At 49.8% G+C, this 17,622-nt stretch overlaps 2 protein-coding genes across 3 annotated transcripts in view; one reads left to right on the forward strand and one right to left on the reverse strand.

The window, feature by feature from the left end:
* LOC310667604 (organic solute transporter subunit alpha-like) overlaps positions 1-17,622 on the forward strand; it is a 95,069-nt gene that overhangs the window by 7,458 nt on the left and 69,989 nt on the right. The window contains exons 6-7 of one of the 2 annotated variants that reach the window (XM_083420323.1): positions 662-914; positions 2,471-3,232. In XM_083420323.1, the coding sequence (XP_083276449.1) occupies positions 662-914; positions 2,471-2,901 (684 nt within the window). In that variant the 3' untranslated portion in view covers positions 2,902-3,232. Of the gene's footprint in view, positions 1-661; positions 1,665-2,470; positions 3,233-17,622 lie in introns of those variants that run through there. The other variant, XR_014506323.1, reaches the window with a different exon arrangement.
* Positions 3,779-17,602, reverse strand: FTSJ1 (FtsJ RNA 2'-O-methyltransferase 1). Its single transcript, XM_083420533.1, has 11 exons — positions 17,458-17,602; positions 14,872-15,012; positions 14,449-14,518; positions 14,250-14,352; positions 14,033-14,111; positions 13,866-13,918; positions 11,463-11,516; positions 10,112-10,214; positions 6,930-7,013; positions 5,797-5,900; positions 3,779-4,471 (listed from the first exon to the last, which is right to left on the reverse strand). Exons 2-11 carry the CDS (start codon positions 14,990-14,992, stop codon positions 4,250-4,252), a joined length of 993 nt encoding a protein of 330 aa, XP_083276659.1. The 5' UTR covers positions 14,993-15,012; positions 17,458-17,602; the 3' UTR covers positions 3,779-4,249.

Raw genomic sequence — 17,622 nt, forward strand, 5'->3', positions numbered from 1 at the left:
ACCTCTACTCAAAAGTCTTGCTCTGAAAGTGCCATTCAAGTGACAGATGATTTTGCCCAAATACGTGTTGCTGGGGAGAGTCAAAACATCTGACATCTCATTTGCCCATCCCTCTCTCCCAGGTGAGCTACACCAACCACAACTCTTATATCTACGCCATCATCACATTCCTTTTTTAATATATTTTTTATTTATTTTTAACATACTATTTCCAACAATCATTTAACATAATTTCATATCTTATACAATTCTTCGACTTCCATCAATCACATCTGAAAAGTTTCCAATCTTTTTCGCTTAATTTACATTTCTTAATTTCACTATTACTTTTAGTTTTCTTAACTAATAACTCTCTTCATAACCTTCCTTGCAATATTTCGTATGTTCCTCCTTACAAAACTTCTTGCAATCCCACTGGCGTAATCTGTTGATTACAATTGCTTTTCAAATAGTTCACATATTTATTCCAGTCCTCTTCTCTGGTCCTGCAGGTTTCAAATCCTTCCTGTCGTCTTAACTAATTCTGCATAGTCCATTAATTTCGTCTGCCATTCTTCTTTCGTCGGTAATTCTTCTCGTGTCCATTTCTGGGCCCAAACATATGTTGCTGGGGGGAGTCCCAGAATCTGACATCTCACCTTTGCCCATCCCTCTCTCCCAGGTGGGCTACACCAACCTCAACTCTTACATCTACGCCATCATTGCCATCTCCACATTCCTATCCTTCTATGGCTACTTGCTCTTCTACAAAGCCACCAAGCCAGCGCTCAATGGCTACAGCTTGCGCTCCAAGTTCGTCTGCATCATCTTGGTTCTCGTCCTCTGCGGCCTGCAGAGTGGGATCCTGGAGACCATGGGGGCAGTGGGGGCCATCCCTTGCAGCCCGCCTCTCTCCCCGGCGACACGCTCCCAAGGTAAGCTGCTTCAGGGAGGCCAGGAGCCTGCAGCAGGCGCCATTGAGGGTGGCTGGCTGACGGGCAAGTCAACCTCACTCTCTGACTTGCCGTCTCGGGGCAAGTCTGTCTCACACCAGAGAGGTTCCCTGCCCCCTTGCGGGGTCTCTCAGGGGGCAGAGGAGGGCAGGGGGAAACTAGTTCCTTAAAAAAGCTGGCTCTTGGGCAAGGGGCAGGGCGTCATCTGAGCTAGCCTTCACTAACCTAGTGCATCCCAAGAGTTGTATTCACAGTAGAGCTAAGGAGATTGTTCCATCAGCGTAAACATTTCTGCTTGCTTGACAGTGGCCCTCTCCCTCCCATGCAGTTCTCGGGGTTCCCTCAAATGCTTGGAGCAGATTTAGGGAGGCTGTGGAGGTGTGAGGGGAAGTCCAATTCAAAGTGTAGGTGCTGACCTTTGAAGCCCTAAACGACCTTGGTCCAGTATACCTGAAGGAGCGTCTCCACTCCCATTGTTCTGCCCGGACACTGAGGTCCAGCGCCGAGGGCCTTCTGGTGGTTCCCTCACTGCGAGAGGCCAAGTTACAGGGAACCAGGCAGAGGGCCTTCTCGGTAGTGGCACCCGCCCTGTGGAACGCCCTCCCACTAGATGTCAAAGAGAAAAACAACTACCAGACTTTTAGAAGACATCTGAAGGCAGCCCTGTTTAGGGAAGCTTTTAATGCTTAATAGACTATTGTACAGTGGTACCTTGGGTTACATACGCTTCAGGTTACAGATTCTCTAACCCAGAAATAGGACCTTGGGTTAAGAACTTTGCTTCAGGATGAGAACCGAAACATGCTCCGGTGGCATGGCAGCAGCAGGAGGCCCCCATTAGCTAAAGTGGTGCTTCAGGTTAAGAACAGTTTCAGGTTAAGAACGGACCTCCGGAACGAATTAAGTACTTAACACGAGGTACCACTGTATTTTAATATTTTGTTGGAAGCCGCCCAGAGTGGCTGGGAAAACCCAGCCAGATGGGCAGGGTATAAATAATTTATGATGATGATGATGATGCTACTCGGAATCATTGTGCTGGCTTCCGCTAGTGCAACTACGGCACCTGCCAAGCTAGCTGGGGCTGATGGAAGTTGTAGTCCAAAACCTACAGAGGCCATCAGGTTGGTGAAGGCTGGTCTGGCCCAAGCATCAAAGGAAGGTGTAAGGCACGCTTCCTCAAACTCGGCCCTCCAGATGTTTTGAGACTACAGTTCCCATCATCCCTGACCACTGGTCCTGCTAGCTAGGGATCATGGGAGTTGTAGGCCAAAAACATCTGGAGGGCCGAGTTTGAGGAAGCCTGGTGTAAGGAAACTGCTTTCCCTTGCCGGTGCACAACTGGGAGAGCACTGGTAGTCAAGTCTCTTTCTGCCCACCTGACACCTGAAATTGCATATGATGTTGGATGTGGGGAGTGTGGGCAAGTCTGGGGGAAAACAACCTCCTGGGCCAAACCTGAATCCCTAACAGGCCGTAAGTTCCCCACCTCTGCTGCAGAGCGTACCATATTCTTAATTCTCTCTTCACCCCTCCAGTGATCTACTACTATTCCCTGGCTGTCGAGATGTTCTTCATCGGCATATTTGCCCATTACTCTTTCCGAAGAGCCGAGCCGCAGCTGGACACTCAACAGGTCACCCGCCATCGAGCCTCCCAGACCGAGGGTCCCCGGTCCGGACGCTGCAGCCCAGGAGACGACGTGTCCATGGAGGGAGCCAACCCAGGCTACCTGGGTGAGGAGTCTCTGTGTACCATAGAGCACACTCCGCTGGACCGGTTTGATTTCATTGTGGGGGGGCCTGTGGATGGCTGGGGGCCAGGCATCCTGAGAACAGGGCCTCCACGGGCTGAGGGCCTGAAAGCCAGCTCCTCGCGCCAAAGTACTGGCGCAGAATCACCGCCAGCTGGAATCCAAATCCACGCCCAGGTGGCCAAACTGAATGGTGAAGGGGTCACTGTTGTGTAGCCCTCAATCTCCAGAGAACGGTCCTCCCTTTGTGGCAACACCTGGATTCTGAGGAAACAAGGACTGACCTGAGGAAAACAGGATGATGGAGGAGGATGACAGCAACAACCATGAACTCCGTGCTTAGCCAAGGAGTGGAGCAGGGGGAGAAAGGACGAGTTTACCGTGAGGAATAAATAGCATTGTGAGGGAATTTCAGTCCATCTATAGCAAGTCCTGACTGTCAGATTAAAGAAGATAAAGAAATAAGCAGTATGCCGAAGGCCAGAATAATCAAAAACCTGAAAGGACATGTGGTACTGGGAAACAATATGCCTTTGTTAAATTATTATCAATACAGTGGTGCCCCGCAAGACGAATGCCTCGCAAGACGGAAAACCCGTAAGACGAAAGGGTTTTCCGTTTGCAGAGGCGCTTCGCAAGACGAATTTCCCTATGGGCTTGCTTTGCAAGACGAAAATTGACGAAAATTCTTGTGATTTTTTTTCCGCTCCAAAACCCCTTTTTCTGAAGCGCTAAGCTGCTAAAAGCATTTTAGCAGCAAAACCGCTAATCCCTTAAGCCTTAAAAAGCCGTTTTTAGCCCTTAAACTGTCAATAGCGCTAATAGCGCTAATCCGCCAATGGGCTTGCTTCGCAAGACGAAAAAACCGCAAGACGAAAAGACTCGCGGAACGGATTCTTTTCGTCTTGCGAGGCACCACTGTAATTTCTGCAGCACTCAGAACACAGTCTGACTTTGTGGGAAGGGAGGCCAAGAGAATCCTGTCTTTAGCCCACAGCTGCCCTGGATGGGTGAACAGGAATTTGAACCTCTCTCTGTGTGTCTTCCCAATAAAGCATTCCAGCTACTTATCACAGCAAAAGAAAAGCTCTGAGCGAGTGACAAAGCTTTATTAAAAACAACACGGTTTTGGTTGGTCAGGGAGAAAGCGACTTTGTATTGATAAAACAGGAAATTCTGTAAAATAGTGGTTCCCAATTGGTGGTTTGTGGATGTCAGTGGGTCTGTGTAACCCACCCAGGGGGGGTCTGCATTTTTAATGTTTGAGGTTTTACTGTGTTTTTAATATTTTGTTGGCAGCCGCCCAGAGTGGCTGGGACAACCCAGTCAGATGGGCAGACTGTAAATATTATTGTCGTTCTTATTCACCTAACAAAAACTACCATAGAGATATCAAAATTTTCAAAAGTAAGGGGTCCATGGCCTGGCTTTTGAAAAGCAGGGGGTCTGCAGTACTTCGCTAATGGGGAACCACTGCTGTAAAAGGTAAACCAAGAAGGATGAAAAGTCTTTCGAACCAGCAGGGGGCGGTATGCATCTCTTGCCCCCCATTTCTGTGATAATGTCACGTTGACAGTTTTCCCAGGGCGTCTGTGACCTCGGCCTCTAGGGGTGAGCGTGCAGCCCCCTGCTCTTGCTCCTCCTGGAGTGCATTTTCCTGCTGAGGCTGGGGGACTTGCTCCTTGGTCAGCAGATTGTGTTTCTTCAAGAAGCAGGCCTCTTCGTAGGGAGGGCAGATGGGAGGCTGAGTCGGGGGTACGTAAGTGTATTTCTTCTCGGGATCCAGCTGATCAAAAGGGAAAGAGAGCAAGAGAGCCTTAAAGCAGGTGGTCCAAGTCCCTTTCCGGAGCCTAAGCACCATCAACCAGCATTATCCTTTTTGTGAATCTCCAATGCTAATCAATGGGCACCTCCGTTCTCTACGTCTTTGGGTTGTAGCCAATGATAGTTCTACTTAAGACTTGTAGGCATCCATCTGTCTTGAGAGACAATGGAGTGCCACTCCAGGGGTGGAGTCATACCACTTTAGTAGCAGCACCAGAGAGACCTTCCCAGGTCGCAAGCCTGGCCATGTGTCTGGAGATCCTGGGCTGCCCAGATGACAAGACCCCCCTCTCGGCTTTGCTGACGTGGTCCAAAGGAAAGCAGAGCAATACGCTCAGCACCAGCTTGGCTGCAGGAGTTGCTGGAAGGAGGCGTACAAGGCGCCATCTAACCATCTTAGGGACTCCACTCAGGATTTGTGTAGCCTTTTCTTCTCCCAAAGATATCCCTCAAGGCAGCACAGGTTTTCCTTCACCTAGATAAGTGATGGCCCTCCCGCTGTTTTGGGACTACAAATCCCATCATCCCTAGCTAACAGAACCAGTGGTCAGAGATGATGGGAATTGAAGTCTCAAAACAGGTGGAGGGCCAAGTTTGGCCATCACTGACCTAGATGGACCCCCTTCCCTGGTGGATGAGCCCCATCTGCCCCTCACTTCCTTCTACAGCACATACAGAAACCGCCTTCTTGACCGTTGGACCCGTTATTGGTCTCATCCAGAGTAGACCCATTGAAATTAATAGCTGGGACTGAGGTCTAATAATTTCATTGAGGCTGCTCCAAGTAGGACTAGGATTGGATGCAACGCTGCCTGTTTCAGGTTCTCCTGCTGATAACTGCAAGGCGCCAGGGACTTTGGACTGGGAATCCCTAATAGAGGGACCCGTGTGCTTTAATCTTTGCACTGAAGACAGTATGCCTCTGAATACCAGTTGATGGAAATTGCAGATGGGGAGGGAGACTCCTCTTGCCCTCAGGTCCTGCTGGTGGGCTTCCCATTGGCATCTGGTAGGCCACTAAGGATGCTGGCCAGGATGCTGGACTAAGATTGGGCCTTTGGTCTGATCCAGCAGGCCTCTTCTGTTCTTAGCACCACCACTGCCAATGACCAGAGGGTGGTTTTGCAGCTACCGATTCAGGAAGGACCACGTGGCGGAAGAGGGCCCATAGGACTCCCCCTGGTTCTAAAAAGCCTGCTTCCTCAATTGGAGCAAAGACAGATGGAGCCACGCTTGAATCGCCCATTCCCACTGGCCTCCAGGCGCACCACCCAAGACCAGCCTTACCTGCAGAGGGTACGTCCGGTCGGAATCATAAGCACTCAGGTCTCCGCAAGCCAGGAAGGGGACAATCACCCGATTGGGGCCCTCCAGCTGGTTAAAATCCACATCTGTATTGGGAGAGGTTGGGTAAGTGCTGCTTGCAAAGAGGTGGACCCTTCAGGGTTGAACACAGCCTGCCCCGCCCCACTATTCACCTTTGTAGCTCTTTACAATTCCTAATACTATTCCCCTCATTTGCAAATATCCTTACAACTTTTAAAAAAAAATTCTCTTTGGCTAAGAAGCTTTCAGACTCCTCAGTACTCCTGGGGAACATATTTTTAAAGGAAACCTGACTTAGGGCAGAGGTGCCTTTTTCTCCTGCTTCAGCAAAAAGGGCTTCCATTACTTGGGCTGATCACAATGATAATGACGGTAACAGCAACAAGGGAGTCTTTATTAGGCGCTATAACTAGGCACCATGCAGAAGGTAACAAAATATAACACAACTGCTGCCCAGAAATTTAGAATCCAATAAGATTTAAAAGCAGGGAGAGAAAAAAATACCAGAAATTGGACAAGGAGAAATACGGGGGAATCTTTTTGGTGCAGCAAACCGTATCTTCATCTTCCCATACCATACAGGGCCAACTTGTGACAGCCACCTGTCAATCATCTGATACCATGATGACAGGTAGCTTATCCCAGCCCCCTCTTGAAGTTGCCCCTCCGGGGGGGAGTGGGGAGGGAGATAACAAACAAGCACTGGATTAAAACTGAGGTTTTCCCTAGGCAAATTCATTCTTTTCATATCCAGAACTTATGGAAAACTTTGATTTCATTGCGTATATACTATGGGGCCTGCCTGGCTTCTCAAGACATTGACTCTATGGACAGGAAACATACAACAGCTTCAGCCTCCAGAGTCCCTGCTCAATACTGCCAAAAAGAAGATAGAGAAGCAATCCGACAATGGATCACTTCCTGGGACTGAAGACTCACAATCCCCCAGTAGGCAACTTGCACCTGCCCTCCTCCATCCACACTTTCTTGCACCTGCCCTCAAACCTCCCACTTTCCCTTGAGTTTCCCTGCCCCGCGTCCCACAGCACAACAGGAACCCGCGGAAACATCTCTTCCCCCTTCAAGTTCCTTACCGTAACAGTGATCTAGCAAAGGATTGGACATGTTTGGCACATAGCCTTCAGGGGGGCTGTAGTTTCGGCAAACAACGAATGCCTCTGGAAGGATGAAAAGGCAGTTAAAAGCTTTGGTGACCACCGCTCTGGCATTCCGATAAGATACGATAAATTTTATTGTCATTGTCCCATACAGAACAACGAAATTGAAGAAAAAAAAATCTACATAAGACATTCAAAACCAACAAGCCTGCTATCCCAGCCTGGTTAGCCCACTAAAAACTCTGATACCCCATTTTAAAAATACAATACACTCCCATAGAGACTCCTTAAAGGTACCCCTGCCCGTTACGGGCCAGTCTTGACAGACTCTAGGGTTGTGCGCCCATCTCACTCAAGAGGCCGGGGGCCAGCGCTGTCCGGAGACACTTCCGGGTCACGTGGCCAGCGTGACATCTCTGCTCTGGCGAGCCAGAGCCGCACACGGAAACACCGTTTACCTTCCCGCTAGTAAGCGGTCCCTATTTATCTACTTGCACCCGGGAGTGCTTTCGAACTGCTAGGTTGGCAGGCGCTGGGACCAAACGACGGGAGCGCACCCCGCCACGGGGATTCGAACCGCCGACCTTTCGATCGGCAAGTCCTAGGTGCTGAGGCTTTAACCCACAGCACCACCCGTGTCCCTAGAGACTCCTTACACTGCGTTTGAAACCAAAATCGCATTTGGATAGAAACTGTTTCTCAATCCTAGTCTTTGTAACCCTGTACCTTCTTCCAGAAGGCAGAAGCTGAAAGAGATCATTTCTGGGGTGTGCACTAAATTATACACAAACACACACAACCCCCTGCTGTTCCCCCAATACAGTTGGTTATCAAGCCCCGTGAGGAGTATGCTGTGCCTAACCCCAACCTGCATTGGGAAAAGGCATGTTCTGCACTAAAACCATCAGACTGGAGGTGGGGGGGGGGACACACAGCAAAGAGGACAGAGCATCTGCTTTGTAAACAGAAGGTTCCAGGTTCAATCCCTGGCATCTCCTGGCAGGGCTAGGAGATACCTTTGCCTGCAACCCCTGAGGCCCACTGCCAGTCAGGGCTGACAACTCCAAGCTAGACGGATCCAGTCGCCTCACTGATGTAATCCAGCTTCCTATCTTCTGATAAACGGGCCATTTCCAAGCTTCCATCAAATACGAGCATGACCAAGAACCAGCATGGAGCTATTCAGACACAGACTCTGTTCTAAATTGTTTCCACTGAGTTCTTTGTGACAGAATAAAACAGTCTGACTCCTGGGATGCAGAAGATGAGGGACGTATGACTCATGCAATAGACAGGAGGCTCTTCAATGGCAAGAGCCCATTTGCCAGCAGTGCCCTTGAGAGAATGACCTGCAAAAATGAATGGCTGCCGCTCACATCTATAGGAAGCGAGGAAACACAGCCTTTGGGGATTAGCTTTGCAGCAGGAGCAAACAACTGCCCACTACCTCTGACACTGGGTAGACCGAGCCTTCAACAACAGTACAGTGGTACCTCAGGTTACATATGCTTCAGGTTACAGACTCCGCTAACCCAGAAATATTACCTTGGGTTAAGAACTTTGCTTCAGGATGAGAACAGAAATTGTGCAGCAGTGGCGCGGCAGCACCAGGAGGCCCCATTAGCTAAAGTGGTGCTTCAGGTTAAGAACAGTTTCAGGTTAAGAACAGACCTCCAGAACGAATTACAGTGGGACCCCGCAAGACGAATGCCTCGGAAGACGAAAAACTCGCAAGGCGAAAGAGTTTTTCGTTTTCTGAGGTGCTTCGCAAGACGGATTTTCCTAAGGGCTTGCTTCGCTAGACAAAACGGCCCTGCCTCTCGTGTCATGGCGACGCACACTGCACGCACACACACTCGCTTCCCCGCTCCTCCGGCTGCCTCCCACCTTCCCGCTGACGGTTGGTGCCTCGCGCCGCTGCCCACCCCCCTCGTGCGCTCCCCTCAGAGAGCCGTTGCTGCCAGCGCCTCTCTCTCCCTGGTGGCGGTTCTGCCGAGTCGCACTCCTGAGCCCCGCCGCCCTCCAGCAGCCGCGTCGCACGGTGGCCAGAAGGCGCGGGTGAGTCTGAGGTACCGGCTGCGGCAGCTGTCCTGCTTCTCCCCGCCCCTCCCCGCCGTTGTCAGTGTTTAAATGCAGTGGTGCTTCGCAAGACGAAAAAACTCGTACAACGAAAAAACTCACGGAACAAATTAATTTCGTCTTGCGAGGCACCACTGTAAGTTCTTAACCTGAGGTAGCACTGTACACAGAAGATGTGTTGTACACATGCCCGAATTTTGCAAACGCATGGCAACCCATTGAACGCAATGTAATGGGATTCTTGTCCCTAGCTGAACTAGGAGACTAAGGAAGCGTGTTTGCATAAATTTAAAAAGTTAGCCTAAACTGCAAGTGCAGCTGCTGCAACACAAACATGACTTTTGTTTTTTAAAAATGGCACTGAAGCAGAAAAGGCCTCCACCAAAGATATCAAAGCAAATCAAAAGCCCTAAGAGAGCATTACGCCACGGCACGTGCAGATTCTGTTGTGCGCTTCTCCGACCTGCGTTCACTTTTGTCTTTTTGGAGAACTGCTCATTTGCTTTCCTTTAATTGTAGGAGGTTGCTGCAAGGAGCAGGGTGGAGGGAGGAGGAAACAGTTGGCAAAGCAATGGGTAATAGGGCGATGAGAAAGACGCTGGAAGTCACGAGGAGACGTGCATATCACGCAGGGCGGAAAAGCACCATCTTTCCCCCTCTGCCTGCATGCTTCCAGACATTCACCTGCAACAATGACAACTAGAAACATGGGACCAGATACAACTAAAGAGCTGCACTAGCAAGAGCCAGAACAAGTCCCGCCAGCACAACATGGCTTCCCCTTGCCTCTCCTCCCCTTCCATGCCCCCCAGATAGGCTCTGGGGGTGTCGGGAGGGGCCCCAGAACAGCCTACAGGGGGAGAAGAGGGGGAAGATCGTTTCATTGGGCAAGCAGAAATACTCGCGCAGACAGAGCAATCTCCTTAGTGCCACTTAGAATTCCACTCATTATTATAATTTTTTGAGATTCCAGTGATTCTGAACAAGCTGTCAGATCCTGTAACGCTTTGTACAGTTTTCCCCATGAGTGGCAAAGCTGCAAGTTAACCAGGCTTGCAAGAAGCTGTTTGGTTGCTCACCGATGCTGGAGTTGCGGCTACTTCGGGGTTTGGCGCACGTCACATCAGGAAAGAAAATTCGCAGCTGGGAATAGAGGAGAGTGATGTCCTTCCCTCGGAATATCTAAGGCAGGGAAGCAAAATGCAGCATCTCACCTGGATAATCTGCGTTCTTACGTCACATTACCCAGGCTGTGGATAGCGACGCAGATGCAGAGGAATTCTCCGCCAATGAGAGACGGGGAAGGGGCGTAATTCAGATGTCCTGGGGACACTGAGCTCAACGACATCAGGTGCCAAGAGGGAACAAGCCCAGGGTACTCCCAAAACAGAATCAACATGCAGCCGGCACCCAAGTGCAGTGACTCTTGATAACACTGGAAATGAACCCAAGTTCCCTGCTCTGGGATCTCAAGAAGTCACAAGATCGTGCCTCAGCATGTCAGCAGAAAGCACATCAGGAGGATTCCCAATGCCACTGACAGCCACCTTTGCCTTAAGGCAGGCATGGCCAAACTTGGCCCTCCAGATGTTTTGGGACTACAACTCCCATCATCCCTAGCTAACAGGACCAGTGGTCAGGGATGATGGGAATTGTAGTCTCAAAACATCTGGAGGGCCAAGTTTGGCCATGCCTGCCTTAAGGGTTCAAGTCAAGCTCTCATGAATTTGGGTCCTTGCATTCACAATCCCTGGGAAGCGTAACGGGCTCTGGATCTTGCAATATTCTTGTTTGAAGGTGAAGAGTTATTAAGAATTCCAAATAACGGCTTATTTCACCAGAGGTGTTTAAACACCGTTGTTATCATTTTCATACAAAATAGATTTTTGCCATGTGGTTGAAAAACACATCACCTTTGATCTGTCTTCTACTATACCTTACTTTTTGAGTTAATTTTTCAGCACTAGCTATGGGCCAGATTTGACTCTGCGATAAATCCTAATCTGTACTCCTTTTTGCCAAATTTAATTTTAACTCCTACCCAGTCGTGTTTTTCTTTTTTTATTTCCTTATTCCTTACACATTACTGAATTATATTTTAAATTAAATAAATAAAAATAGAAGTTGAGCTTAAAATTTTTCAGTATTCCTTCTCAAGTTCCCTTGTTCCTGTTTTGAAAAACCTCCAGGCCCACTGCTGACACTCGGGGGGCTGATGAACTGGACAGGCCACCAAGTCCCCATCCTATTTGCTGTGGTGCCTTAGGTGAGCTCAGGTGAACAGCAATAAGCAGGTGCTGAAACATCACTGCAGGGGGATGACTTTGGTGCAGGGCCCACAGCAGCCCTGTTTAGCCACACCTGTTTGGCCACACCTAAAGCAGAACTGCAGTGCCTATTAACGCTTCCCTGATCACCTGCAGGGCTCACCTTTGCTACAAATGTCCCTCCCTTCTTTAGCACGTGCGTAGTGATGTTCAGAGCCTGGAAGAAACAGAAGGAAACAATCAGCACCATAAGAGAAAAGCCTTTTTTGGCACAAAGATGCAGCAGGTGGGGAACAAAGCCACCAGCATCCCATGACAGTTTGGGCTGGAAAAGAAACCTAGATAAAAGGTGAAAGGGCTTGCTATGGTCCTGGCTCTTTTCCAATCTGTTAGCAAAGGCTCAGTACTTCTAAGACAGGGGTGGGAAAGTGGACTGGATCCTGGGCTTTCCCACCCTCAGTGGCTTGTGACACGAGAGCAGGGTCCACCTTGAAGTCAGCATTGATCAGCTGATGAGTGGGAACTGAACGTCTCCCCGGCCAATGCACCATCTGGAACAGTCTTTACAGCTCCCGACTGCGAACTGGCAGCCATGTCAACCCTTCCTTGGGTTTCTGAAAATTCACAAGAAGTTGTGACTGTTACCGTACTTTTCGCACCATAACACTCAGTTTTCCCCCCCTAAAAGGTAAAGGGAAATGTGTCTGCGCGTTATGGAGCGAATGCAGGCAGGAGGAGCCGCTCTTGCTGGCTGTTCAGCAGCCTCTCTTCCTCCGCTTGGCTCGCTGAGAAGCCGGCAACAGCTGAGCAACAGCTGAGTGTCGGGAGACAGCCTCTCTTCCTCCTGTCTGCCTGCTCTATGGCTTTTTGGCGAGGTGGGCGCTCGGAAGCTGGCAAGAGCTGCGCGCAGCGTGTAAAAGCCAGGGTGGGGAAAGGGAAACAGCCTCTCTTTCTCCTGTCTGCCTGCTCTATGGCTCTCCCTTACACAAATGTAAGCAGCTCTTACTCTGCTTTCTTTACAATGAGCTGGAAGGAGGGACAAAGAGGGCATCCCCTTCCGTCCCTCCCCCAGCACCTCACCGGTAAATTCAAACAAAGCGGCTTACAAGGCTCATGTCCCTGAGTCTCCTCCTCCTCCTCTTTTTGCTCCGGTTAGAGGCAAGGCAGCTGCACAAATGTGAGTTCCCCTCTCTCTTCCTTCCCTCCCTCCCTCCCTCCCTCCCTCCCTCTTCCAACTTCAAACAATATTGGGGGGCAGCCAGGTAAGCCCCACCTCACATACCACAATGGGGGGTGGGGGATGACTCCCTCAAATATTTAATGGGGGGGTGTGTGTGTGAAGGCACCTAGGCCCATAGGAGTTGCCTGCTTTGCCTAGGACAAATGTGAGCTCTCCATCTCTCTTCCCTTCCTCCCTCCCTCTTCCAACTTCAATAAAATATTGGGGGGGGGGCAGGTACAGGTAAGCCCCATCTCACAGACTGCAATGAAATGATCTCAAGACAAAGTGCATGCACACTGGTACCTTATATGAATGGCAATGCCCATCAGCATGGGGGGAGGATGACTCCCTCAAATATTTAATGGGGGGGTGAAGGCACCTAGGCCTATAGGAGTTGGCTGCTTTGCCTAGGAGAAGTGTGAGCCCCCCCCCTTCCTTCATCACTGTATTGGAGATACCATACATTACTGACAGTTCCTTCATTCACATGGTTACAAAGCACAGATCCACATGCATCCTCAGGATTTTTGCACTGGGTCACCCCAAATTCACCATCAGATCACATAGCATGTCCATGGCTACAGCTTGCACCAAAAAAAATCACGCACCCACTGTTGCCTCGGGCCGCAGTGGTGCAAAAACGTGGTTATAAAGCACAGATCCACATAGATCCTCAGGATTTTTGCATTGGGCTACCCCAAACTCACTGTCAGATCACATGTCTGTGGCCACAGCATGAACCACAAAAGTCATACATCCACTGTTTCGTTTAGAATATTTTTTTTCTTGTTTTCCTCCTCTAAAAACTATGTGCGTGTTATGGTTGGGAGCGTGTTATATAGCGAAAAATACGGTAATCTGTTTTTACAGGTGTAGCATACCTTTTTTTTAAAGCCAGGATTCAGAGCCAAATGCTAAATACTGTACTGAAAATCTACTTTTGCAATTGCATATTGAGATTGTAGAGCCGCCCTAACCACAGAAGGCTTCACTTAGGAGCAATCTGTAGATCTTCCAGGTCTGGGGAATATGATAATACCAGATAGGTCCTTTGGTGGGCATCCCATTAACCTGTCTGATATCAGGCCTTATGTCAGGACCCAGAATAGTGTGGCATTTTCTGGGGCCTGTGGATCCCAGCAAGACTCACAGGGGCCGATGTCATACCCATCACTTGCTGGCACTCCTTCTATCAAGCTTCCCGATCTGCTGCACTCAGTCAGCCTGGGAAACTTTCTGCTGAAGGGTGCCAACCGGCTCTTCCATCAGTGCAAAGCCCCCACAGCACCCATTGTGGTTGAGTTTGCTCATTACACATAGCGGCAAACACCAGGAGATACTCACAGCAAGCAACAGCTGGGCCTGAATGTACTCATCTATGTCATGGAGTCCAGTCACTGCAGAATAAAGGATTTACATTTCAGAGCTAATACAGGCAGCAATCCCTGTAAAGCCACCATTGGCTCAGCAGAGCTCCCTGATTCCCCTGACAAGGCTGGGTTGCCACCTACCATCAGGGGCTCCATCGCACACCACCAGGTCAGCGGGCTGCCCTTCAAAATGGCAAATGATCTCCTGAGCTGTAGAGACCTGGAAACAGAGAGTTAGGTGGGTATGTGAGCAAAGAGACTGTTCTCTGGGTAGGCCTCTTTTTCTTCTTCTGCTTAGATGGGGTAGAGGCCAAGCTCAAGGCTGACATCACCCCAAGATGCCCTAGGTAGCACCTACCTTGGTAATGTCCCCCTGAATTTGGATGACACCCGGCAACGGAGCCATGGCTTGCAAATCTACAGCTACTATCTTGACATCAGAGTTTTTCATGTCTTCTCCTCTGTGGGGTGGAATATAAGTAGATCCCATGAGAGCCTAGCCCTTCTCTAAGGGGCTGCAACCCACTAGATATGTTTGAGCTGAATTATTTGCTTACTTGATCTTTCGGCTTAAAACTTGGCTCCAGCTCCCAGGAGCTGCGCAGAGGTCCACAGCTCTAGAGACACCTAGGAAGGACAAGAGAAGATCAGTCAGCCCCTCTGCAAAGGGGCTGAAAAAAAGGACTAGGAAGCAGAACTCCTGAGATGATTCTCTGGGGGAATACATGACTGTTTAAAGTGGTAAGATGGGGCTTTTGTTGTAGTGTTATCTCCCCCAAAACAGGACTCTGGTCCTCTGAGAAAAGCTATTTGCTAGAAGGAGGTACCAAAGCAAAAGTATTAATATTCCACTTCAAAGGTTCTGGGTCTAAGCCATGACATTAAAAATAGGTTTGAGTGTCTAACACTTGTTAATGCCCTTCAGTGATGCAAGAAAAAGTGGTAATATAAGGGGGATGCAAGGGGTTTTTTTTGCCCACCTTGAAACAAATGGTATTCCTCATCCAGTTGCAGAAGTTTGAACGCACTCCGGGCTCGCCACCCCTCTTCTTTGGCCAGGCGGTAGTAAATGTCACGCTTGTCTTTGGAGGAACGTCCCATCCTCACTTATCTGACAGGTACTAGAATGCGAGAGAAGAACTTGTCTGTGACCTGCTTGCTATAACGAATGAACTGGAGGCATAACAGGCCGGCCTTAGAGGAAGTAGGTAGCTATTAGCTAATCCAGTATCAATATCAAAATGGCTGCAACAGAGAACCTCAGAGAGTACTTTTTAAAGCCCTGGAGAGTTGATACATCTGAAATGCCTTTTTCTGAAAAGTAAAAGAAACTCTTGGGAGGTTGTACCAAAGCTGCAGCCGCACCACTGAAAGAGCTCTTGTAGATTTTACCTTTTACGTGAACGTTATTCAGGGCAGAGCTCAGTCAGATGGGTGGGGTACAAATTATATATATAATCCCCTGAGGTACTATGAGTTCAGACCATTTAGGGGGTTAGCAGAGAAGAAGCATCACCTTGAAATTTATCTCTCAAAACTGGATAGCTAAGTTGTTCCAAGTGCTGTGTAGAACACCAAGGTTGCTGGTTTGATCCCCATACAAACAGCTGCTTAAATATCTGCATCGTATTAGATGATCCTCAGGATGCCTTCCAACTCTACAATTCTATGAAAATCCGTTCTGCACTTTTTTAATGCACTTGTGAAACCCCGGAGAGCTGCTGCCATTCAGAGTGGAGTCATACCTTGGGATAAATATGCTTCAGGATAAGTATTTTTGGGTTGCGCTCCACAGCAACCCGGAAGTAATGGAGCGTGTTACTTTTGGGTTTCGCCGCTCGCGCATGCGCAGATGGTCAAAATGATGTCACGCGCATGTGCGGAAGTGGTGAAACGCGACCCACGCATGCACAGTTGCGTCTTACATTCTATTCAGGATGCGAACAGGGCTCCGGAACGGATCCCGTTCGCATCCCGAGGTACCACTGTAAGGTCTGACTCAATACGTGGCAGCTTTCTAAGCCCCTGTTATTATTTCCTAATTCTTCTTGTATTCCAGGACTGGGTGCAAGCACTGTGAAAGGGTTCTCGGGTAAAGACTTAGCTTAACCTCAGCTTCTTGTTGCCAAGTGACCACAAACGGAAAATGAAGCTGTTTTGAATCCGCAGCACGTCAGAATGAAAGGTGGAGACAGGCTTGTGAATGATTTGCTACTCCATACCAAAATACCGTATTTTTCGCTCTATAGGACGCACTTTTCCCCCTTCAAAAATGAAGGGGAAATGTGTGTGCGTCCTATGGAGCGAAGACGCTATAGCCCCACGAGCCTCTCGCGGCTGGAGAGGTGACACGCGGCTATGGCAGGAGCCTCTATAGTCGCGTGTCACCTCTCCAGCCGGGAGAGCGCGCGCGGGGCTAAAGCAGCCCCCCGCGACCCTCTCGCAGCTGGAGAGGTGACGGGCGGCTATAGCAGGAGCCTCTTTAGCCGCGCGCCACCTCTCCAGTCGGGAGAGCGCGCGGGGGGCTAAAGCGGGCTTTTGCTAGAGGTGAGGGAATTCCCCCACCTCCCAGGAAAGCCAAGAGAAGCCGTGCAGCCCTTTTAAAGTGCGTGCGGCTTCTGCCGGTTTTGCGGGAGGTGGGGGAATTCCCCCACTTCCCAGGAAAGCCAGGAGAAGCCGCGATCTCTTTAAAGGGGTTGCGCGGCTTCTGCGGGCTGTTGGGAGAGGTGAGGGAATCCCCCCACCTCCCAGTAAAGCCAGGAAAGCCCTGCGCAGCGTCTCCGGCAGGGAGAGGCTGCACGGGGCTAAAGGGGAAGCCAAAACACCGAGCGGGATCCATCCCGCTCTCTGCCTTGGCTTCCTCCATAGCCGCGCGCAACCCCTCCGGCAGGGAGAGGTTGTGCGCAGCCTGTACGCTGCTCTTTGGGGCTGGGGGGGGGGGAATAATTTTTTTCTTGATTCCCCCCCCCCCTAAAAACTGGGTGCGCCCTATGGTCCGGTGCGCCCTATGGTGCGAAAAATACGGTAATTAAATCTTTCTAGGGGGGGGGGAAATCCCCTTGGAAAGAGAAACGTGGTGCGCTGCGTCAAGGTGTGTGTGTGGAAGACTCCATCCCAGTGTTCTCCTTGACATTCCACATTTCTGTGTGCAGGGTGAGCCCATCATGCGAGTTCCCACATGCAGTGTGGAAATGGTGCAATCCAGAAACAAGGCCCCACTCCACCCTATCCTATAAATCTTAGATCTGAGAGACGCTGTTGGTATGGAAAGCCAACCTTACCAGGCAGACAGGCAGGATTCATACTAACGTAACTGCCCTGGGACCTAAATCAAATAAACAAATAAATAAGCTCTCTGCAGCTGCTTAGCGTCGTAACAGGGAGAAACCAACAGGTGAAGAAGGCTCTTTCCTCTACAGAAATGCAACCGATGGAACAGAGCTTCATCTGTTGAATGTCTGCCTGTCCCACCAAACTTAGAGAGCACAGAGTCCCAAAGGAGGCCTAGACTGGCTACCCCAAAACGCGCCGCCCTTTCCCCATGGAGATATAAATCCCATATATACCGGAAGCAAGTCGCCCGCTGAAAACGTCCCGCGGTGGTTGTTTTTCACATGCCGGAAATGGATGGCCAATGCAGGGATCTGTAACTATGCCCCGCACCACGCATGCGCAAATAGTATTACAGCAAACGAGGCGCCGCTTGCTCTTCTGCGTTGCGCAGTTTGAAG

This window comes from Podarcis tiliguerta (genome assembly GCF_965153285.1).
Source record: "Podarcis tiliguerta genome assembly, chromosome: 17".
NCBI lineage: Eukaryota > Metazoa > Chordata > Lepidosauria > Squamata > Lacertidae > Podarcis > Podarcis tiliguerta.

Coding starts and splice junctions, on each gene's coding strand:
- FTSJ1 (XM_083420533.1), bottom strand. CDS start 14,992: ATGGGACGTTCCTCCAAAGACAAGCGTGACATTTACTACCGCCTGGCC. Junction 14,112..14,249: donor TTCAGGGGGACATTACCAAG/GTAGGTGCTACC, acceptor CTCTGTTTCCAG/GTCTCTACAGCTCAGGAGAT. Junction 4,472..5,796: donor ACCGGACGTACCCTCTGCAG/GTAAGGCTGGTC, acceptor CCTTTTGATCAG/CTGGATCCCGAGAAGAAATA.